Raw genomic sequence first — 19325 nt, 5'->3', positions numbered from 1 at the left:
GTCCTTTGTTAAATTTTTACTTTATTATTACACATTTTTGGAATTTGGATTCTTTAGTACTTTTCGACTTATAATTAAACGAAATTTAACTGTGTTTTTAATATTACAAAATAAATAAACATTTCGGCGACGAAAATATAAATTTCCAGAATACAAATCCAACAACGAGTTGCGTAACTTTCCGGGCAAGAGTTGAAATCGTTTTTGGCGCCATCTGTTATGAGATTTTATTTTAAAATTTTTTATATTATTAATTATTATAAAATGGCAAAAAGATTCATTTTGAGGACCAATTAATATCCACAAAAATATTTGGATTTTTATGATTAATATTTATACATAACTGGAGCCATTTAACCTTGGATTCGTAATCATGAATCTAAGTTTTTACAGTGAAAAATAATCGTAAAGTCTGATAAGATTAGAGTTAAAAGGTATAAAGATTATCAATAAAATAAACTGAGAACAAAGTTTATACTCGGTTATCATTCTCATTAAAGGTAAGAAGTTAAATGAATGTTTTTAATAAATTTTAAATTATTTAAATTTATTACTTATAAATAATACATATAACAAAATAGTGATGATATGTAAGGCTACATTGATAATGACACGTACTGTATTTAAATAAAAGTTTTGATAAGGTACTAAATAGTAAAACATTCAGGCATTTGTTAGGATCTGATATCACATTAAAATAAGTTTTAATCAAAAAGAAAATTGTTAGATCATTCAGTCAATGATTTATGGCAATTATGTTGAGAATTTTCATATATTTTTGTAATTTCGTTTATTTAATTGTTTATTTCAGTGGTATTCAATCTATGGATCGCGACCCCAATTGGGGTCGCAGAAAATTACCTTGGGGTCGCACTGTTAAAATGTTTGAATACCATTGGCTTAGATCAGTGGTATTCAATCTATGGGTCGCGACCCCATTTGGGGTCGCGGAAAATTACCTTACACTGTTAAAATGTTTGAATACCATTGATTTATTAAGATAATTATATTTCTAATATATCTTTCTTTAAATGTTTTGTTAATTTGAAAATAAGATTAAAGAGAACGTTTTTATATTTATCATCATTAATTTTATTCGTTTTCTTTCATTTGTTTCAATTACACCTCTTTTCATTTTTCAATATTCAGCATTTCGAATCGTAGCTGTTCTTAATTGTCAATCCCATGGACAAGGAATTGGCAATTAATGGGCAAGAAACGATTAATTACTTCTTATCTATCTTAGGAGAGTCCATTACTGAGTCTCCTAAGATGTATAGTCATTTTGCACAAAAACTACGCCTGACAAATTAATAAAATTTATATGTAAATATTTTTTGAAATCAAGAATAAAATTCTCTTTATGAAATATAATCATAAATATATTTCAATTTCAGGCATGGCAGCTTGGCAACTACAAACAAATTCTCTGTCGGGTAAAATCAAGCAATTGATGCTTACCGATGAATTGCACGATGTCACTTTTTTAGTGGGAAACGATCAAAAGAAATTTCATTCTCATAAATTGTTACTTAGCGTACATAGCGATGTTTTCCGTTCAATGTTATATGATTCTTCGTGTAAAACGGAGGAAATACTCTTGCCAGAAGTAGAACCACGAATCTTTCAAATGGTCCTCGAGTAGGTATATTTCTTATATCATTATAACATTGCTCAATGTCGATGCTTCGAAAATTTAGTTTTTGATAAATTTTATTATCTTTTCTCATATTGTCAGGAAGCTTTCCTTTCCTAAACTGACATTTAGTAACATAAATTACATTATTTCAGATAATATTGTATAGAATATATAGACTTTAACGATGGATGTATGATACAATTTTCTAAATACAAGCAGTAGCATAATAATTGGGCTGCAATTTGAAAAATTTTAGATCTATAAATTCCCACTGTTGTCTGTTTATCCATCTGTCTGTTCTTCCTTAATTTGGAGAATGGAGTTAGATAGATGAAAGTCGAGACAAGATATGGTAATACTAAAGGAATGAAGTCCTGATTAACTATAGAAAGTTAAGTTCTTTAAATTCAAACTTTTTCTTCTAAAAGGAGTTACATAGATGACAGGCACGACACTGTTACTAACAGGAAAAATATGATGTACAGTACAGGGGCAATGCACTACTAATTTGAGGCGGAGAGCATATGTTTGAAATTAAATAAATTAAAAATATGATTTAAAATTGCAGCCCGGCATTGTGAAAGTTGTCACAATAAATATTTATATTGAATAGCAAAGCTTTTGTAATCTGAACTTATTTATTTCTAAATATTCTTAATATTATTTTTCTAAAGTCAAATTGAAATGTGCTTAACCGAAGATCAAAACATCGACTAGGCATTAGAACTAAAATATTATTTATTTTATTAGAAAAAATACGTATGTTTTTCTGAAAATAACTTCATTCCACAAAGAGATTTTTTTTAAAAACAAATTTTAAATTGTTTCTCTTCTAAAAAATAGTTTATATATACAGTATTTTTCCGATTAAACCACGTAGAATAAAGCTACTGTTAAAAATAAACTCCAATGGATAATACTGGAATTGAAGATGATAAATTTGAACCAGAAAATAGTTCAGATTTTGATTCCGGCAACGACAGACAGACACGAATTTTAACGTAACAACCTAATAGGAAGACGCTGAATGGGGTTAAATATGAAAACAGTATTTATATTATGTAGCCGTAACCCATAAATACAGCCGAGAAACGGTTTCGGTAGTTCCGAAAATGTACAAGTAAGACATTTCTTTCAACTTCTACCCACTTGCTTTCTGTTGCAAGATAATAAATCCTGGCCTCGAAAAACTCGGAGTTTCAAATAAATTGAAGGAATGCGTATGTCTTAAGAATCTTATTTGGTTTTTAAACCCTCCAAGGTTTAATCGATGAAATACGGTAATCGAATTTGTTATTTTATGTTTTTAATTTAATTGATTTAATTAATTTAAATTAATTCGAATACTTATTATAATTTGATTGATTGCATCTTTTGTAACTTTTACATACTAGTAATAAGTTTAATGCTTAGAAATTTTATTAGTGGAGGTAACTGTTAGATTATTTCTTTATCATTTTTATCCTTTACTTTATCTTTTGTTAAAAACAATTCTTGTTTATTAGCTACGTCTATACAGAAAAACTTGAAACTGACGAATTCGACGACGCCATCAAGTTGTTCTATGTGGCAAACAAGTATTCCATAGTGGAACTCATGCAACTTTCTCGTGAAATAGCAATAGCCAAACTCTGTTCCGAGAATGTTTGTGTGGCCTACGACATAGCAATTCAAATGAATGACGATATATTTGACATTAAATGTAAAAACATTATAAAAATGGATACCGTAAAAGTATTAGAATCTCAAAATTTCTTAAGATCTTCTTCAAAAATGATACAGAAAATAATATCTTTCGATTTTCTTAATATTCCCGATGAATTATTTCTTTTCGTAGCTATAATAAAATGGGTTAAAGAGGAGATTCGTAGACTAAATAAAACAATTTGCCCAGAAAATTTGAGAGAAATCATGGACCCTATTCTCCCTCACATAAGATTTCTAACTATGACACATAATCAGTTATTTGGAAGCCCTGCAAGAAGTGGAATAATTAAATCAGAAGAGATCATGCAGATTGCAATGCACTTATCTGATCCTGAACAATTTACCGATCTTCCGAATTGGTGCAGTACTGAAAAAAATAACAGAATAGGCTCTGTGAAACCAAATACTTTATACAGGTTGAGATTCAATCAAACGTGTTTTTCATCAATCGACAAGATGAAAAAAACTGAAAAACTGAGGATCAAGTGCTGTGTCATACCATCCTGGACTGATATTTTACTAAAGGGCTTCACTGTGTGTATGAAAAATTCTATAAAAATCCAGCCTCAACTTTATATTGCCAGCTCCAGCGAATCTTATAGGCTTGTCGAATACGCCAAAATCATAAATAGCGAAAATGATTCAAATAATCCATTGCATGATATTTATGAAATGAGGTTGTTCGAGCCATTATTAATGAAAAAATGGAATTACTATTACATCAAGATTAAAAGTGATGATCCAATAGTTATGTGCGGTGAATCGATTTTATGCGATAAGTTATACAATTTATCATATTTAGGAGTTACTTATTTAAAGAAAACTAATTGCCATTTTCAAGAAATTCTTTGCTTCATCGATTTATAGATATCGATTTCAAAAGCCGATTATTGATGGATATTATATTAATGAAGGTGAAAAATGTATCTAAGCGTTTCTCAAACGATGGGTCGCGTTTTAATGGATGGCGAAATGATACTACCTTCCGCAGAAATACTTGTAATACTTGTATTAATGAAATGTTCTCTAAGAACTAGGAACAAGGGAATGTATCTGTTAAGTACTGAAAACTTTTAACAACTTTTTTAGATAAATATTATTGTCATTTAGTAATAAAATTAAGTTTATTGAATGCGTGTTTTTAAATCGATTTGTCTTTTCGGTTAGATTTACCTATGGTACACAAAATGGCGGCGCTTCCGGTAATCTCGATGGCGTGAGTGTTTAGAAATGTACCGTAGATGGCGTTTATCGTACTAATGGGTTTTTATGCAAATTTTCTTCAAAAATTTTCAATCTGGAAATATGAGGAAATATGCGAATATCGAGTTCGGATATGGTGTAGATGGATTATGCATGTTGTTATTTTTTGAATGGTGTTCGCGTTATGTTAATGTGCCCAATAGAGATTACTTTTTAACTTTTGTCCTAAAAAATATTGGAAGACGAATTTACTTGGTAATTATTGGTGAAATTGTTGACAGATGGAGATATCTAACAACACGAGTGACAAAATATGCATTTTTTGATGATAGAGTCGTATGTTAAAATGCAAATTAACCCCTTGACTTCGTTAATTCGTTATATGGACTAATTTACTATTTAAAAATAACATTTTATGACATATTTCGTATAGGTTCATGCATGATTACATGATAATGATTATTTTTCAGTTTTCTCACATTGTTAAAATAAAACGTTTCTTTATAAAATTTCAACAGAAATTTCTTCAATTTAATCAGTGGATATAATTTTTATTTATAATTGAGATGTTCTTTAAATATTACATATAATACAAATCAATGTAACAATTAATATAATTCATTTTTAATGATTAAAATTAATAATAGTATCAAGAAACGACTCTTGAATGTAAATGCAGAGCTTTCCGTTGTATATATAGGATAAATATCCGTATTAGTTTCGGTATTATAGCTAAATATAGTAAAAAAATCTACTGTACTATTATCTTCGATTTCATTGAAATCGGTATCATTAAAATGCGATAAATAGTCGTCATAAATAAAAGGAGTAGAATGGAATTCAATAGGAGGAGCTGGAGAATATACCACTGGCATTACTTTACATCTCATTTTTTCATGATCTGAAGCCTGCAATAATGTAATATGAAGATATTTAGAGATAATATGAAATAGTATAACTAAAAATTTATTTTGCTTACCATAACTAATCTACTTTCGATGTAATTTACATACATAATATCATCATCGGCGTCTTCATTAAAGTTACCACACAGTCCACACACTCTGCTCTTATGAATTATTGGAACAGAGATCTTGATACTAGCGGTGGAATACCACGTAACTGATATTCCTTGGCTAATTCTGATTAAGAGAGAATTTGCATCGTCATCTTTTATTTGTACTGTAGTACTGTTAGTGAAAGGGACATCAGTTAGAAATCCATTGACGAAAACATCTCCGTTCTCTGTAATTTTTACTTCTACGCAATTATTATAGATAAAATAAGTTTTATTAACACTTCCCACTTCCACGTCTTCATATCTGATACTGAATGTACCATACATGCAATCGTCGACTAAGGCATATCGACATATTCCTGCAAATCTATGCGAATATCCATCCATAGTGATTACTTCTCCGTTGTTTAAAGTGCAATTCGAAACTACACAAATAAATACTTTTATAAATAAACTTCAGATAAAATAAAATTAAGCGTATATTTCGGAGTTTATTAAACAGAATTATATAACATGCAATATGATGTTGTATAAAGCCGTGTAAATATTGTTTCCCTTTCCTATAATAAATCTACAGAATGTACCGTATAGCTTAAATAGTTATTGTATTTTTAAAAACTGAGTAAAACATTTGAAAATGTTAGACTAATGTTACCCAAATTTTCATTTACAATCGAAAAATCAATTAAGCAGAAATAGTTTTTAATGTAATGGTATTTATTACTTCTCAAAACTATCTAAATTGGCAAAATTTTCATATGGTTAGTAAAAAATACTGTATTATACAATATGAACGAAAACAAAATGCTGTAAATAGATTGTACGAGTATTTCTTATGGTTGGTAGATACTAGTTAGAAAATCTACAAGAGTTATCTACATGCAGATGTATACAGAATATGCAAAAATTATGTGCATAAGGCTGTTATACATACAGTTAGCATTTTAAACATAATTAAGAAATAATTACTGATACATAAAAACTTGGTATTGTCTATATTCTATTCCAATGATTATTTTTGATAATTATGAAGACAGGTTTACAGTATCATTATTTAAACGTTGCTCATTTATCGACTATATATGAAGATCCAAATATATGAAGATCCAATTGAAATTAGTCTTTCTTGTAACACAAAATTGAAACAGTCATACAGACTATGGCAAAACTGGCATCAAAATTCAAACAAATACTTCTTAGATATAGAATTAAAATATCATTTCAATGTTACTTTATGTAAATATCTACTTATTGCTTAATTTAGAACCGTTAATATAATCATGACAATTCTATATGAATAAGTCATTACTAATAGTCTAACCAAAAAATAATATAAAGTATTATTATTTTTACAAATTGCTTAGTTTGAATACTTTAATATACTATATATACAGTATAAGAAAACATTACATGAAAATAAATATAAATTTTTTACCTTTAAAGCATTGATAACAACATCCATTTATATCTAAACTCAGCATTTCGCCCTATATTATACGTTTTAATATTTTTGTTTAATAATAAGTAAAATTAATTATAAATAATTTTATTCAAAGAAAATTTTATTTACTTCTTTACAAGAGTCTTTATTATCGCATAATTTATGGCAGGCGATAGTTCCATTGTTACATTTACAGTTTTGACAATCTTTAATCCAACTATTTCCAGGCTTAAAAATAAAAATAAAAACTAATTTATAAAAAATAAGAATTATATATATGTATATATATATTTATTTAACTTATTTTATTTTTTGACATTAAAACATAAGAAACTGACTATAAAACTATAAATAATTTATTCAATACTACAGCTTTAATCAGTATTTAAAATAAATTACACATATTTATATACTTTTAAGTAAGTCTAAATTATAGAAAAATTTAAGTTTTTAAGGGTAAACTTTAAAAAACTAGATCCTTTTGTAAGTGTCTGAATTTTGGACCTACAGTATATTTTCCATGACGTCATAGTTGTCGTCTTGTTGTCACTTACTAACGACTAACTGTCAACTTTCTACGTGAGAACGTATTCTCTATTTAGTTCTCAGACGCAATTCTCATCACCTTCGCCCTAAAGTGCATCGAAAAGAACAATACTAAGAGAATTCGGGCAGTTGTCGCTCGGATAGCCTCTCGTGCAGCAGTACTTTTTACATAGTGCGCTACCTTCCCTGGATTTTGTGCCGAGTCCCGCGGACTAAGGATAGGAACGCCGAACCCGTTAGACTGCCGTTACCGAAATCATCGTAGGCCCAACGCCAGGACTAAGACTTTTGCCGAGACTGGAACGTCGCCCTCCGTTTGCCAGAATCTACGAATAGGTATTTATCCTTTACCTTTATACCTTTCACAAGGTATTTATCACCACGCGAACTCGTTTGTAAGCTCTCTCTCTCGAAATCGCGTCACTGGACCCTTGATAATGTACATGAATCCTGTTCCAAATAAATATACGTTATGTTTTGTTAAAATGGCCTCTGTTATCTCTTGTCCTCCATCCCGAATCCAATCGCCCGAAAAACGCGACCGCTCGCGCGACCGATCGTGGAATCGCCGCGGCTTCCGTGTCAGCCGAGACACGGTGGTGTCAGACCTGACGTGACACCAAAGAGGTGCCGACCCCCTGGTCACACTTCTATCGATTCTGTCGTGTTGTTCGTAATAAAATGTCAGAGATATTAGAAGCTGCTACTCATTTATACCGTAAAATATTGTATATTTAAACTTATTATTAAGTTACTAAACGTAACTTATCAGTAAAGTATTTAGCTATTTAATGAGATCCTGTACTTTTTTTGGCATTTCGAAATTAAATTATTTTGTGTCACTGTAAAATAACATCTAAATCATGTTAAATTGATAGCAATAAAGGAATCTCATTCTATGAAATTTTAATCTTTCTTTTTAGACTAATACGATTTAAATCAAATTGATCGTATTTATTCGAAATAATTAATATAAAAAACTTGCCAGGACAATAAGAATTTAAACTTAGAAAATTAATATTAAAAAAAAATTTCTGTAACAGATAATACATAAAACGTGTCCCTAATTAATTAGAATGTGCGTAAAAAAGACAACATTTAAGGATACATTTTATGAATTGTCTGTTACAGAAAATTTTTTTATAATAAATTTTCTAAGTTTATAAGTAACAACTTATTTATATTGTACTATAAAATTACTTACTGAATAAATTGTGCCATCAACTACGCATTTTTGTTTATCTAGAAAATTTGTTAAAATCAGTAAATTTGTCACAATATATTTACATAAACCATCTATATTCAAATGTATTGAAATCAAATAGTGAATACTTACCGATGCACTTACTACGAAACATTTTCTTATCTAAGGGACAATAACACTTGTAAGACCCAAGTGTATTGTGACATAAATGAGAACATTTATGCCTATTCTCTCTACATTCATCTATATCTAAAAATAAGAATTTAATTTTGTAAAAAATTTATTATGTTTATTTTAAAATTATAAATATAACTAAAGGCAAACTTATATTTGTATAAATATAACTGTTTGTAACGTTAATAAAATGAACGATTCCTATTCGGTTGTTGAAAAAATTATTGATATTGCCTTAAGTCTTTAGAAGAAATAAGAAAATAAAAATTATAAAATAATTGAAAGTGCATTGTGACATTTATAATATATATTATTCAAAACATTTCCTTCTGAAAAGATAAATCCACTGAACACTGGTCATTGGTTTGTTCGCCACGTGGCTGTTGGAGATGCGCGGGTTAGACACGTGAAGAAAACTCGAAAAACCACATGGTGTTCCGAGTTTTCTTCGTGTCTAACGCCTAAATAGAGATCAGTTTCCCGTAGAAAGTCCTACTTGGAAGCAGGGGCAGACTGGCCTTAAAATTTTTGAGTGGAAAAAATTATTACCGACCCAGCCCATAAATAAAAAAAATGTCTTTTTTTCTATTTATATATAAATATATTCAAAATATAACATTGACAAAAATTGCAATAAGCACAAGTCTAGAACATTAAATTTTATTTAGAAGTTTGCTTTGTTGAGCAATAATATTAATGGCGTCATCAGAATCTATTTCATTTAAAATAGCCGCCTCCATTGACATTAACACGAAGGCTTCTAGATTTTCTTGCGAGATACTTGATCTTAATGAATTTTAACGTAGAAAAGCTCCGTTCATAGGACACTTGCGTTACAGACATAGACAGTAAATATTGTATTTGTGATATACTAATAAATGTCTTTTAAATAAATTATTTTTTTCGGGTATTAGATTCATTTTTCCTTTTAATATATTTTTAACTCTTTCAAATATTTTAGGTATATTATATATATATATATATATATATATATTAAATTACACATTTTTTAAATCTTTTTCAAACTTTCTGTTTTTATTAACATTACTATTAATCCAATTTAACCATTTTTCTAATATTTTTTTGGGATAACTATTAAGTAAAAACATTTTTATCCTTGTTTTATTTCTATTTCTCGATTTGGTAATTGACTCGTTCTATTTTTAATTTTATCTATGTACATTTTAAAAATATTAAATTTCATAGCTTGTGGAACCCCGGATTTATAATTAAGTACAGTACCTTTGGTATTTGCATAGGTTTTACATATTTTTTATATTCTAAGTTATTATCAGTTCTAATAATGGTTACATCAAAAAAATTTATACAATTATTAATTTACTGGAAGAAATCATCGATATTACTGTAATGCGGCTTTATGAAAAATGTATTAGACTCGTTGCCCTCTAGAATCGGAATACTGACTTGCATTGCTTGCAAAATTTCTTTATTTTTCTCTTTCTCAAATTTGTTTTGATCAGTTTGAGCATTATCGACATTAACTACATCGATTGAAGTTGCAGATGTGTTATTTTCACTTGCTTGAATACTAATATCTTTATTTATATTTCCCCACTGATTCGCATCGTCGTTGTTAGACATATTTCAGACTAGCATTTTAAGTTTTGTTAAACATTTGTTGTATACTGTAGCACTGTTCAGCTACTAACTCCAAATCACGTTTTCTTTTTCGATTCCTACTATTAGTTCACATTTTCCCTACATATATATTTATATCTTGTTCAAATTTTCAATCGTTAATAAAATACTTTTTATTCATCCATTCAAGTTCAAATACATTTTTTAAACTTGTAGTGGATGACACTTGATGTTAATACAGTTTTTTTCACATTAATTAATTAATTAATTAAATTTAAACTGTGGCGCCCGTCAGCAATATGCCGATTCCGGACTACCCATTCACTTTTCGGACGTTAGAAAAAGTGGTCAGCACAAGCAACCTCCGACCTTCGATCGATGTCGGGTAGTAAACATATTGTATTGTATATTACTGTATATACTTGTGAAGAACTCTTTATTTATTTATAAAACTTTTTTTGTTTAATTTTATTCCTAAAAGCTCTTAGTGATCCAACATCCAAATCATAACTACTCCATAAGATTTAATACTACAACACTTCGGATCCATTATTATTTTTGTTTTTTTCCCCCTTGAGAAACGAAGAAGATGCATAAATCACAGGAAAAAGTAAAAGTAAAAGTAACAAGTAATATATATAAAAAAAATTCTCTTATATAAGTTGAAATTTGGTACACAGTTAGGGTACGTCACGAGAACGCACACTAAAAAGGGATTTTTCGAAATTCCTCTCCACGGGGGACAGGGACAGGATTAAGTCTTAACACTTCCATCAACAATGGAAGTGTTAAGTAACAATGGAATTGTTAAGTAAAGCGAAGTGCAAGAACAGCAGATGCAGTTTTTTTCGTTTTTGCGGGAAATCGAACATATTTTTAGACCCATCTAACAATTCTGTAATTAGTCTAGAAACCGGGGGACTCAATTCTTGCATTCTGTGAAAACGGATAAGGTTAACTATAACGTAATAATCTTAATTTTCGCTACCGTTACTTTTGCCGGAGCAACGCCGGGCCTACCTGCTAGTTATTTAATAAAAAGTAACTAAAATAAAATTTTTCTTTGTTGACCGAAGTAGGAATTCACTTTAAATTATATATATATATATATTACTTGTTTTTCTCTTAGGATGCTTTGTGTTTGGGCCGAGTCCGGCCAATGTAGTGTTGGACTCGGGTCGGCGGACTAATTTAACTTCTGACTCGGATAGGGCCGGGTAAAACGATAAAGGCTTACACATATATCTGTATTACACCTAAAAATTGAAATTTATCTTTCTCGACGAAAAAAAAAAATAAATAAATGAATTTTTAAAAAAATAAAACTGAACAAAACAGTATATTATGTACTGTACTAGTACATATTTAGATAGACGGCCGGATGGCCGAGCGGTAAAGGTGGCAGCCTACCGCTCTGGGGGACCCGGGATCGAATCCGAACGGGTCGAATAATCCCCAGGAATTTTTCGGGGGTGGTCCGTTCGGATAAGTCGGGCCCCGTCCCTCACCACCCGGTCGCCCCATTGTGGGCCTGGCCGAACCCATAATGGGCCTACTAAAAGAGGCCCTCTTAGTGCCCACAGGGCGGAAAGAGTTAAAAAAAAAAAGTACATATTTAGAAAAACGGACCAAATTGTATACGGCCCGTGTGGAATTTTCCACATTTTCCACGTGGCCAGTCCGCCCCTGCTTGGAAGATCAATGCAACACAAGAAAGAACTGCCCTCTGCAGACTTCCTAAATACAATTTATCAATGATATTTAAAACCTTTCACATACTCTTATATCAAAGTAAAGTTTTTATATCATGTTTTATTGCTTACCATATTGACACAATACTCCTCTGAATCCTTCGGGACAATCGCATTGAGAAATACCATTATCAAATACACATCGCGCTTTATTCTTGCAAGGATTGGGATTACAAGTGATGATATCTTTTCCGCATTGTTCGTCTATAAAATTCGGTTAATTTATGTTACAACGACTTTTTTGGTTTTTATTTTTACGGAAATTTATCATTAAAATCATATTATGCTTAATATAGCTTACATGTCAGCATCGATTGACTGTAGCAAAAGCAGTTATTTTTACAAAGACCAGTTCCTGAAAGCATTAAATATAATCTATGAAAATAAGTAGTAAAACGGAGCGCTGTAGTAATAGCTAAAACTTTCCGTTTTGTAGAGGTTATGTTCGATTAATGTGGTAAAAAACGAACGCATTTTACATAATTTAAATAGCTTTTTTACGGAAATGTCTTCCACGTGTTCACCGTTCACCGAAATATCACCGTACCAAATTTTGTTGTGTTTAGATTGCTAACTATCTTTCTAGACAGCGTTGAATGTGGGTATTTTAATTATGATCACTTTGTATCTTCGAAAAATTTAAAAAATACGTATGTTTATTTTTATATTAAATATAATAAATTTCATGAATCGTGTTATTATTTACTGTTTTTTTCATGTATTTATTAGTTTTAATTTCTGTATTATAAAACTATTGTTAGAATTATAAATGTTTAAAATCATATAAATCAAATATATTTCAAAATAAACAAAAACAGACGTATTTACCTGAACATATTCTGACATTGTCTTCAATTTGTACAGAACCATGAAGATGATCTCTAAATAGATCCCAAGCAATAACATTTCCAACTAGGCCTAAGGCACATGTCTGATACATATCTTTTATTGACAATGAAGACAAAGCAATATCCCATACATTAAACTAGAAATGAAATTTTAAACTAAAAACAGTACAGACTGATTGAATACCAGCATATTTAGGCTACTTCGAGGGTAGGCTGAAAAGTAATGCACACATGCTTGTAGAACACGAACAAAAACAAATAAAACTTGTTACACGTTGGGAGAAATGTGTTAGCCTTAACGGTGACTATATTGAAAAATAAATGTGATTTTGAAGCTTAAGAATTGTACTTTAATGCACGTTTTGCCCGATCGTGATATTTGTTTTTGTTCGTGTTCTACAAGCATGTGTGCATTACTTTCAGCCTACCCTTGTAGTATTAATAGTACTCTAAATTTTCTCTAAATGCTCTAAATATAGAGTAGCGTTAATGAAAGACACATTAAGCTACATAATATTTAAGGTCATAATTATGCCCTCTACGAACAGGCCTAACCCATCAATCTCTAACCAGTACTATATATGCTATACTATACAGGATTCAAATTCGTAGGGATGTTAATTATTTTAGATAATTCTTATAATACATAATGAATTCGCGGGACGTTTCTTGATGAGTGAATTCTTTCATTAAAGTTTAAATAAAAATATTTCTATGATGTTTTGACTTAATCTTATAAAGAAAATTAAGTAAAATTTACTTCAGTTATCTTTCCTAAATATGTTTCTGCTTTAGAAAAATGGCCTATAACGGAAACTTCCCCGAGAGCGACTTGTTCCTGTCCAAGCACTAGAACACCACTCCATAAAAGTTTGCCTCTTCTAACATTATTTATGGTTCGATTTAGTTTTCCATCCCAATAAACCGATGCTTCTCCAGAATCACTCTTCCATGTTACCGCAAAATGATGCCAATTTCTAAATTTTGTACCCATTGTTTAAGATGATACATTAATTTACTTTGTACATATTTTATAAAAAATTTTACTAAAAATATAAATAGAAAATGTTAAATGCTCACGTATCAGGTTTAATTTCTAGAAGATATTTCTTTCCAAACATATATAACTTTAAATATGAAGTATCGCTTAAGCCAAACCCGTGCAGTTCATCTTGGTATTTAATTGGATCTAAGTACGAATATGAAAATAACGTTCCTCTTTGCTGAAGAGTCGAAACTTTCATCCAAAATGCAAAAGTAACTTCTTCAAGTAAACGGCTATTGACTACCATTGAATATTCGTTAGTAATATTTTTTTGAAAGTTGAATGCGTACATTAAATATCTCTCTGAAAGTAAACAATTCGTCACTACAGGTTTAGAAATCCATTTTAAGCACTACTAATTAATTGACAATTTATTCGATACGATTAGAATTCTTAATTGAAATAAAACTCTTTCAAACTACCTTCTGAACAATCGTCTCCTTTATGTGATGGCGGACATCGACAAATATTTTTCGGATATGCCGGCACACACAAACCGCCATTTTTACAATGGTCAACTGAACAATTTTTAATTTCTGTCTCGCAATATTTGCCTTTATATAATTTTAAACATCTGCATATTTCTGTGTTATTCCTTACAATGCATTTTCCTCTATTATTGCATAATTCGTTATCGCATCTTTTCTCGTTTTTACAATATTTTCCAACATGATCATTGTCGCAACAACAGTTTACGTCCTAAATAAATTCTTTAACGTTTAGATGCTTATAAACTCCTATAATCTATAGATTATAAAAATTTAACTTGCGTAAAATCCATCAAAACACATAGCATTAATTTGGCAGAGGTTAGCCGCGCAGTCATCTATATTAGTTTCACAGAACTGTCCTGTAAATCCTCTTCGACAAATGCAGTCTACTTCGTCAAGATCACATGTCCCACCGTTTAAGCATCCAGCTAGTGAGTAAAACATCATCTTGAATAAATTAATATGTAAAATAAACAAACGATACTGCAGGATTTCAATCGGGCTAAATTACGGCTACTTAATTACAAAAGAATGCTGTCAAGAGCACTTGCTGCACTCTCTGGCGAGGTTAAGGTACCAAGAAATCTGATAATTTTATACTATACAATTAAACCACGCTATAAAATATTAATAATAATGAAAGCTTAAGAATGGTAGTTTTATTAAATTATGAAAAAATTCTATACTAAAAAAATGTTCAAGTTTAAAAAACTCTATGACACTAGCTCAAGGTTGTGTGTGACACCACCTTTTGAGATTTTATTACAAAATAATTTTTTTATTATTAATTATTACAAAATGCAAAAGACTTATTTTGAGTGTAAAGATGTTTTTAAAAATATTGTAAATGTCAATATGAATAAAATTTCCATAAAGTCTTATTCCATTCGACATAAGATATGTGACTGCTGTATCTCTTTATCCCCATGACCTTAAACAACCGAAATTTAATTCTATCAAGACTCCATATATAAAAATAATCCTGCCAAGTTTCAAAATTTTTGCTTTGACCAGTCTTGAGATAATGCAAAACATAGAAAGAGGATTTTGTAAGGATGTTTTCAGGCTTTTTGGTCTCCTTCAGTGTCAAAAAGTCGACCAAAAAAGAGACCAAAATTTGCTCGATCGTCATACTTTTCCCGTTATTATGTTCTATAGCCGCTTGAAAAGTAATATAATTAGAAATTAATTAATTTATTTATAATAATTAAACACAATATAGTGTCTTAACTTCCTACCTTTATACCAAATAACGACGTATCTGTGTAATTAATTATCCGGTTTAAAATCTGCTGGTATCGTTTGTTTTTTACCAAATGTCTTCTTGGTATATATAAAATATTGATAATAATAGAAAAAGAAATAATTTACTTGGTGCACAAGGAATTCGCTTGTAACAATTTACTCCCGTGAATCCTCGTGGACAGATACAAACAAAATCATCAACTTTATCTACACACGTGCCACCATTCAGACATGCATCTGGATAACAGTCATCTATATTCTCCTCGCAATACTGTCCTTTGAAACCGACTTTACATATACATTGATATCCATGTGGTTCGGGTCTACAAGTTCCGCCATTTTGACACGGTTGACTTTTACAATCGTTTCCAGCTGAAAGAGTAATTGTAACGTGATTCGCGTTATTTTGATTTTGGAAACGGAGTATTACGGACTAAATAATAAAGCGAATAACACAACGTACCAGCAATTAATATGTGAATCACTTTTTTAATCAATTTATCGTTAGTCTTTAAGATAAAGGCACAAGTGTTTTTGTAAAGAAAGATACATTCACTACTCTTAATTATGCTTTGAATAAAACGTGAATAGAAAGTACGCTGATCGAAAAAACGTGATGGAACTGGTAAAATTCTAAAAGAAATAATCAAAATTTTTTAAAATTTTATTTATTCTCAATTAATTTAAACAGCTTTATATCTACAGACGGCTATATGATTAAAAATATATATAATGAAATGAATATTAACTTACAACGTAAATAAGAAATCATTAATAGCGAGGTTGAGGTCGAAGTTTTCAACGCGAAAACGTGTACGTCGGTCGTTCTTTTTTTTTTTTTTTTTTTTTTTGTAACTCTTTCCGCCCAGTGGGCACTAAGAGAGCCTCTTATAGCAAGCCCATTATGAGTTCGGCCAGGCCCACAATGGGGTGGCCGGGTGGTGAGGGACGGGGACCGACATATCCTGACGGACCACCCCCCGAAAAATTCCTGGGGATTTTTCGACCCGTCCGGATTCGATTCCGGGTCCCCCAGGGCGGCAGGCTGCTAACCTTAACCGCTCGGCCATCCGGCCGCTACGTCGGTCGTTCAGCGCCGCCTTCCAGTAAGCCTAAAAGTTTGACAATGGCGTTTGGAACGTTTAGCATGATTACACTGATGTTCTAAACGCCATTGTCAAACTTCTAGGCTTACAGGAAGGCGGCGTAAACGTCCGACGTACTCGTTTTCGCATTGAAAACTTCGACCTCAACCTCGCTATTATCTATTGTTTAAATTGACAAATTAATTATGATTACAGGACAGTTCCGTCATTTAGAAAAGTATAAAGAAGCTTTGAATATTGAAGCTATTGTTTTAAGGAAGCAATATGGCCGGATGACCAAAGTGGTGAAGGCGCCAGCCTTAACCACATTGAAACCAACAGTCGAAAAACATCAGAAATTTTTCAGGAAGTGATCAGTCTCAGATATGTCGGATACCGTCCCTTACCACGTGTCATTGCGGGCCTGACAGAATCCACGACGGGATTAAATTAAGGGCATCCCGGTTTCCAGAGGATGGCGAGAGTTTTTAATACACCTATTCTTTATTGTCTTATAAATTGCTTAAAATATATTTTATATTACCGTATTTTGCGAGATATAAGACTCTTCTCCATTTCAGCGCAGAATATTTAGGACGAAATAGTGTGTTAAAGCTATCCCGCGTCGTTGACACTCGGCTCAAAATTATTTTTACTGTATTCTAATTTAGAAGTAAAATTAGAAAATATACTTTTATTTAGAGGTGTTCAAAGAAAGTGATTTACAGCTATAATTTACCAAATATTCTACATTAATACATGCAAGAGCTAATTAGCTATCAGCAAACAAACATTATTAAATCAGAACACCTGGTAATTATGAATACCGATATATGCAATTTGGTAATTTATTAGCCTGTGAGAGATCGCAACTTCACACAAGACGTAGGACGAATTTTTAGCCTTTGTTTTGGACAAAAGTGATGTCTTATATGCTGTAAATGCGGTATATCATAACGAATCCATTAATAACCATAAGAGAATTTTGAAAACATTAGGTTTGGTTTGATGAAATACGGAAACCGTGACAAATGGTCGATCTGCTAAGAGGACTTCCGGAAAAACTTTCTATAAAAAGAACTGACCCTTATTTAAATCGGAAACTGTACTGTTGGTTAGCCTGTTGATAATGAGCGAACCTGCGATCCAGTATTCAGTTTAATTTTTGTTTTTTATCCACTCGGCTGCTGGTTGGCAAAACATATTTTATTTAAATATAAACTACTTTACATGTTTAAAATACTTGGCTTAAAATCATCACGAACGTTTTCCTGTCACGAAAAGAAGAAAAAATAGAAACTGTGGGGACAAACGGGCGAAGCGAGAGAAGTGAATCCTTTTAGTAATGAATACAAAAATCTTAACTGTTATAATTCCCGTTATTTCTCATTTAATTGATAGATTCATTTAAAATATAAAGTAAAAATTCATTTACCTGAAATTAGGTTTATGCAAGTTGAGATTTTTTCTAGGGAATTGCAGTATAAATGCATTATCTCTTACATACCATTCTCTGTTTCTCGGCAGAATACTTATTATGGTTGAATTTAAATCTCTTATAAATTCATTTGAAGTAGTTTGGTATTTTAAATTCCATTTTTTGGTAATGTTCGTGTTTTCAGTAGGATTCATCTTGTTTTCCAATAGTCTATATGTTTCTGTTGAAAGAAGAAGAAGGTTATAATTTTCTTCTAATTCTGTAATACATTGAACAGACTGAAAGACATTTAGTAGGATTATAGAAAGGATTAACAATATATTTTTTTCCATTTTTAATAATGTAAATGATTCAAAAATACGGTTAAAATTCGAAATTATATTTTAAATTTAAATTAAAAATAATTCTAAAGAATAAGAACATTTATTTTTCTGAAACTTTTAAAATTAAACAATCATTTTATCTATAATTATGTTAAAAATTATAATTTTGGATAACGGAATTTTCAGCTCCAATAACTTCTAAAGTGTAGAGAAAATATAACACGTATTTTATACAACACATTTTATTATCTGGACAAACATTTAATCGCGCCAATAATTAATTTAGTTAATTAATTAGACAATTATAATATAAGCATATAATTAAATAATTTTTTTTGCAAAATTTCTATAATAAAATTACAGAATTTTGGGGTAGATATAGGCTAAATATATATGAAACATAGCTTATGTTTCAGGAAAATTCCAGTAGACATTTATAATGAAATATAAACAGTAATAAAGAATAAAACAATATATAAAATCTTATTTTTTAGGATGTTCTACAAAATTTCCTTTGGATAACAAATGTAAAAATAAGGTACTATTTGATTCAGTGTGTTCCTACTTA

General features: G+C 30.5%; 2 protein-coding genes across 4 annotated transcripts; one reads left to right on the top strand and one right to left on the bottom strand.

Moving 5' to 3' along the window:
* The first annotated feature begins 472 nt into the window (after window positions 1-472).
* Window positions 473-4270, top strand: LOC136972436 (BTB/POZ domain-containing protein 6-like). The gene is made up of 3 exons (XM_067267035.1): window positions 473-500; window positions 1398-1641; window positions 3145-4270. Exons 2-3 carry the CDS (start codon window positions 1400-1402, stop codon window positions 4211-4213), a joined length of 1311 nt encoding a protein of 436 aa, XP_067123136.1. The 5' UTR covers window positions 473-500; window positions 1398-1399; the 3' UTR covers window positions 4214-4270.
* Window positions 4271-5094: 824 nt separating this feature from the next.
* On the bottom strand, window positions 5095-18801 carry LOC136972435 (sushi, von Willebrand factor type A, EGF and pentraxin domain-containing protein 1-like). 3 transcript variants are annotated; one of them, XM_067267032.1, is made up of 15 exons: window positions 18432-18801; window positions 16375-16544; window positions 16038-16283; window positions 14598-15094; window positions 14211-14478; window positions 13891-14107; window positions 13111-13267; window positions 12584-12637; window positions 12355-12486; window positions 8891-9007; window positions 8759-8796; window positions 7138-7236; window positions 7003-7054; window positions 5529-5992; window positions 5095-5457 (listed from the first exon to the last, which is right to left on the bottom strand). In XM_067267032.1, the coding sequence occupies exons 5-15, from the start codon at window positions 14465-14467 to the stop codon at window positions 5158-5160; spliced, it is 1887 nt and encodes a 628-aa protein (XP_067123133.1). In that variant the 5' UTR covers window positions 14468-14478; window positions 14598-15094; window positions 16038-16283; window positions 16375-16544; window positions 18432-18801; the 3' UTR covers window positions 5095-5157. The 3 variants fall into 3 exon arrangements, with proteins under 3 accessions (XP_067123133.1, XP_067123134.1, XP_067123135.1); XM_067267034.1 differs by lacking the exon at window positions 5095-5457 and having other exon boundaries at window positions 5622-5809; window positions 5893-5992; XM_067267033.1 differs by lacking the exon at window positions 12584-12637.
* Window positions 18802-19325: the final 524 nt, after the last annotated feature.

This window comes from Centruroides vittatus, unplaced genomic scaffold (genome assembly GCF_030686945.1).
Source record: "Centruroides vittatus isolate TY-2023 unplaced genomic scaffold, ASM3068694v2 contig_290, whole genome shotgun sequence".
NCBI lineage: Eukaryota > Metazoa > Arthropoda > Arachnida > Scorpiones > Buthidae > Centruroides > Centruroides vittatus.
The sequence above is the reverse complement of the archived record's forward strand: the minus strand, read 5'-3'. Positions and strand labels throughout refer to the sequence as shown.

Bases quoted from the DNA above. Each gene is read 5' to 3' on its own strand.
- LOC136972435 (XM_067267032.1), bottom strand. From the start codon at position 14,467: ATGTACGCATTCAACTTTCAAAAAAATATTACTAACGAATATTCAATG. The intron at 8,797-8,890 runs GTAAGTATTCAC...CAAATTTTCTAG, and splicing joins GTTTCGTAGTAAGTGCATCG to ATAAACAAAAATGCGTAGTT. The intron at 7,237-8,758 runs GTAAGTAATTTT...TTTATTTTTAAG, and splicing joins TTGATGGCACAATTTATTCA to CCTGGAAATAGTTGGATTAA.
- LOC136972436 (XM_067267035.1), top strand. From the start codon at position 1,400: ATGGCAGCTTGGCAACTACAAACAAATTCTCTGTCGGGTAAAATCAAG. The intron at 1,642-3,144 runs GTAGGTATATTT...CTTGTTTATTAG, and splicing joins ATCTTTCAAATGGTCCTCGA to CTACGTCTATACAGAAAAAC.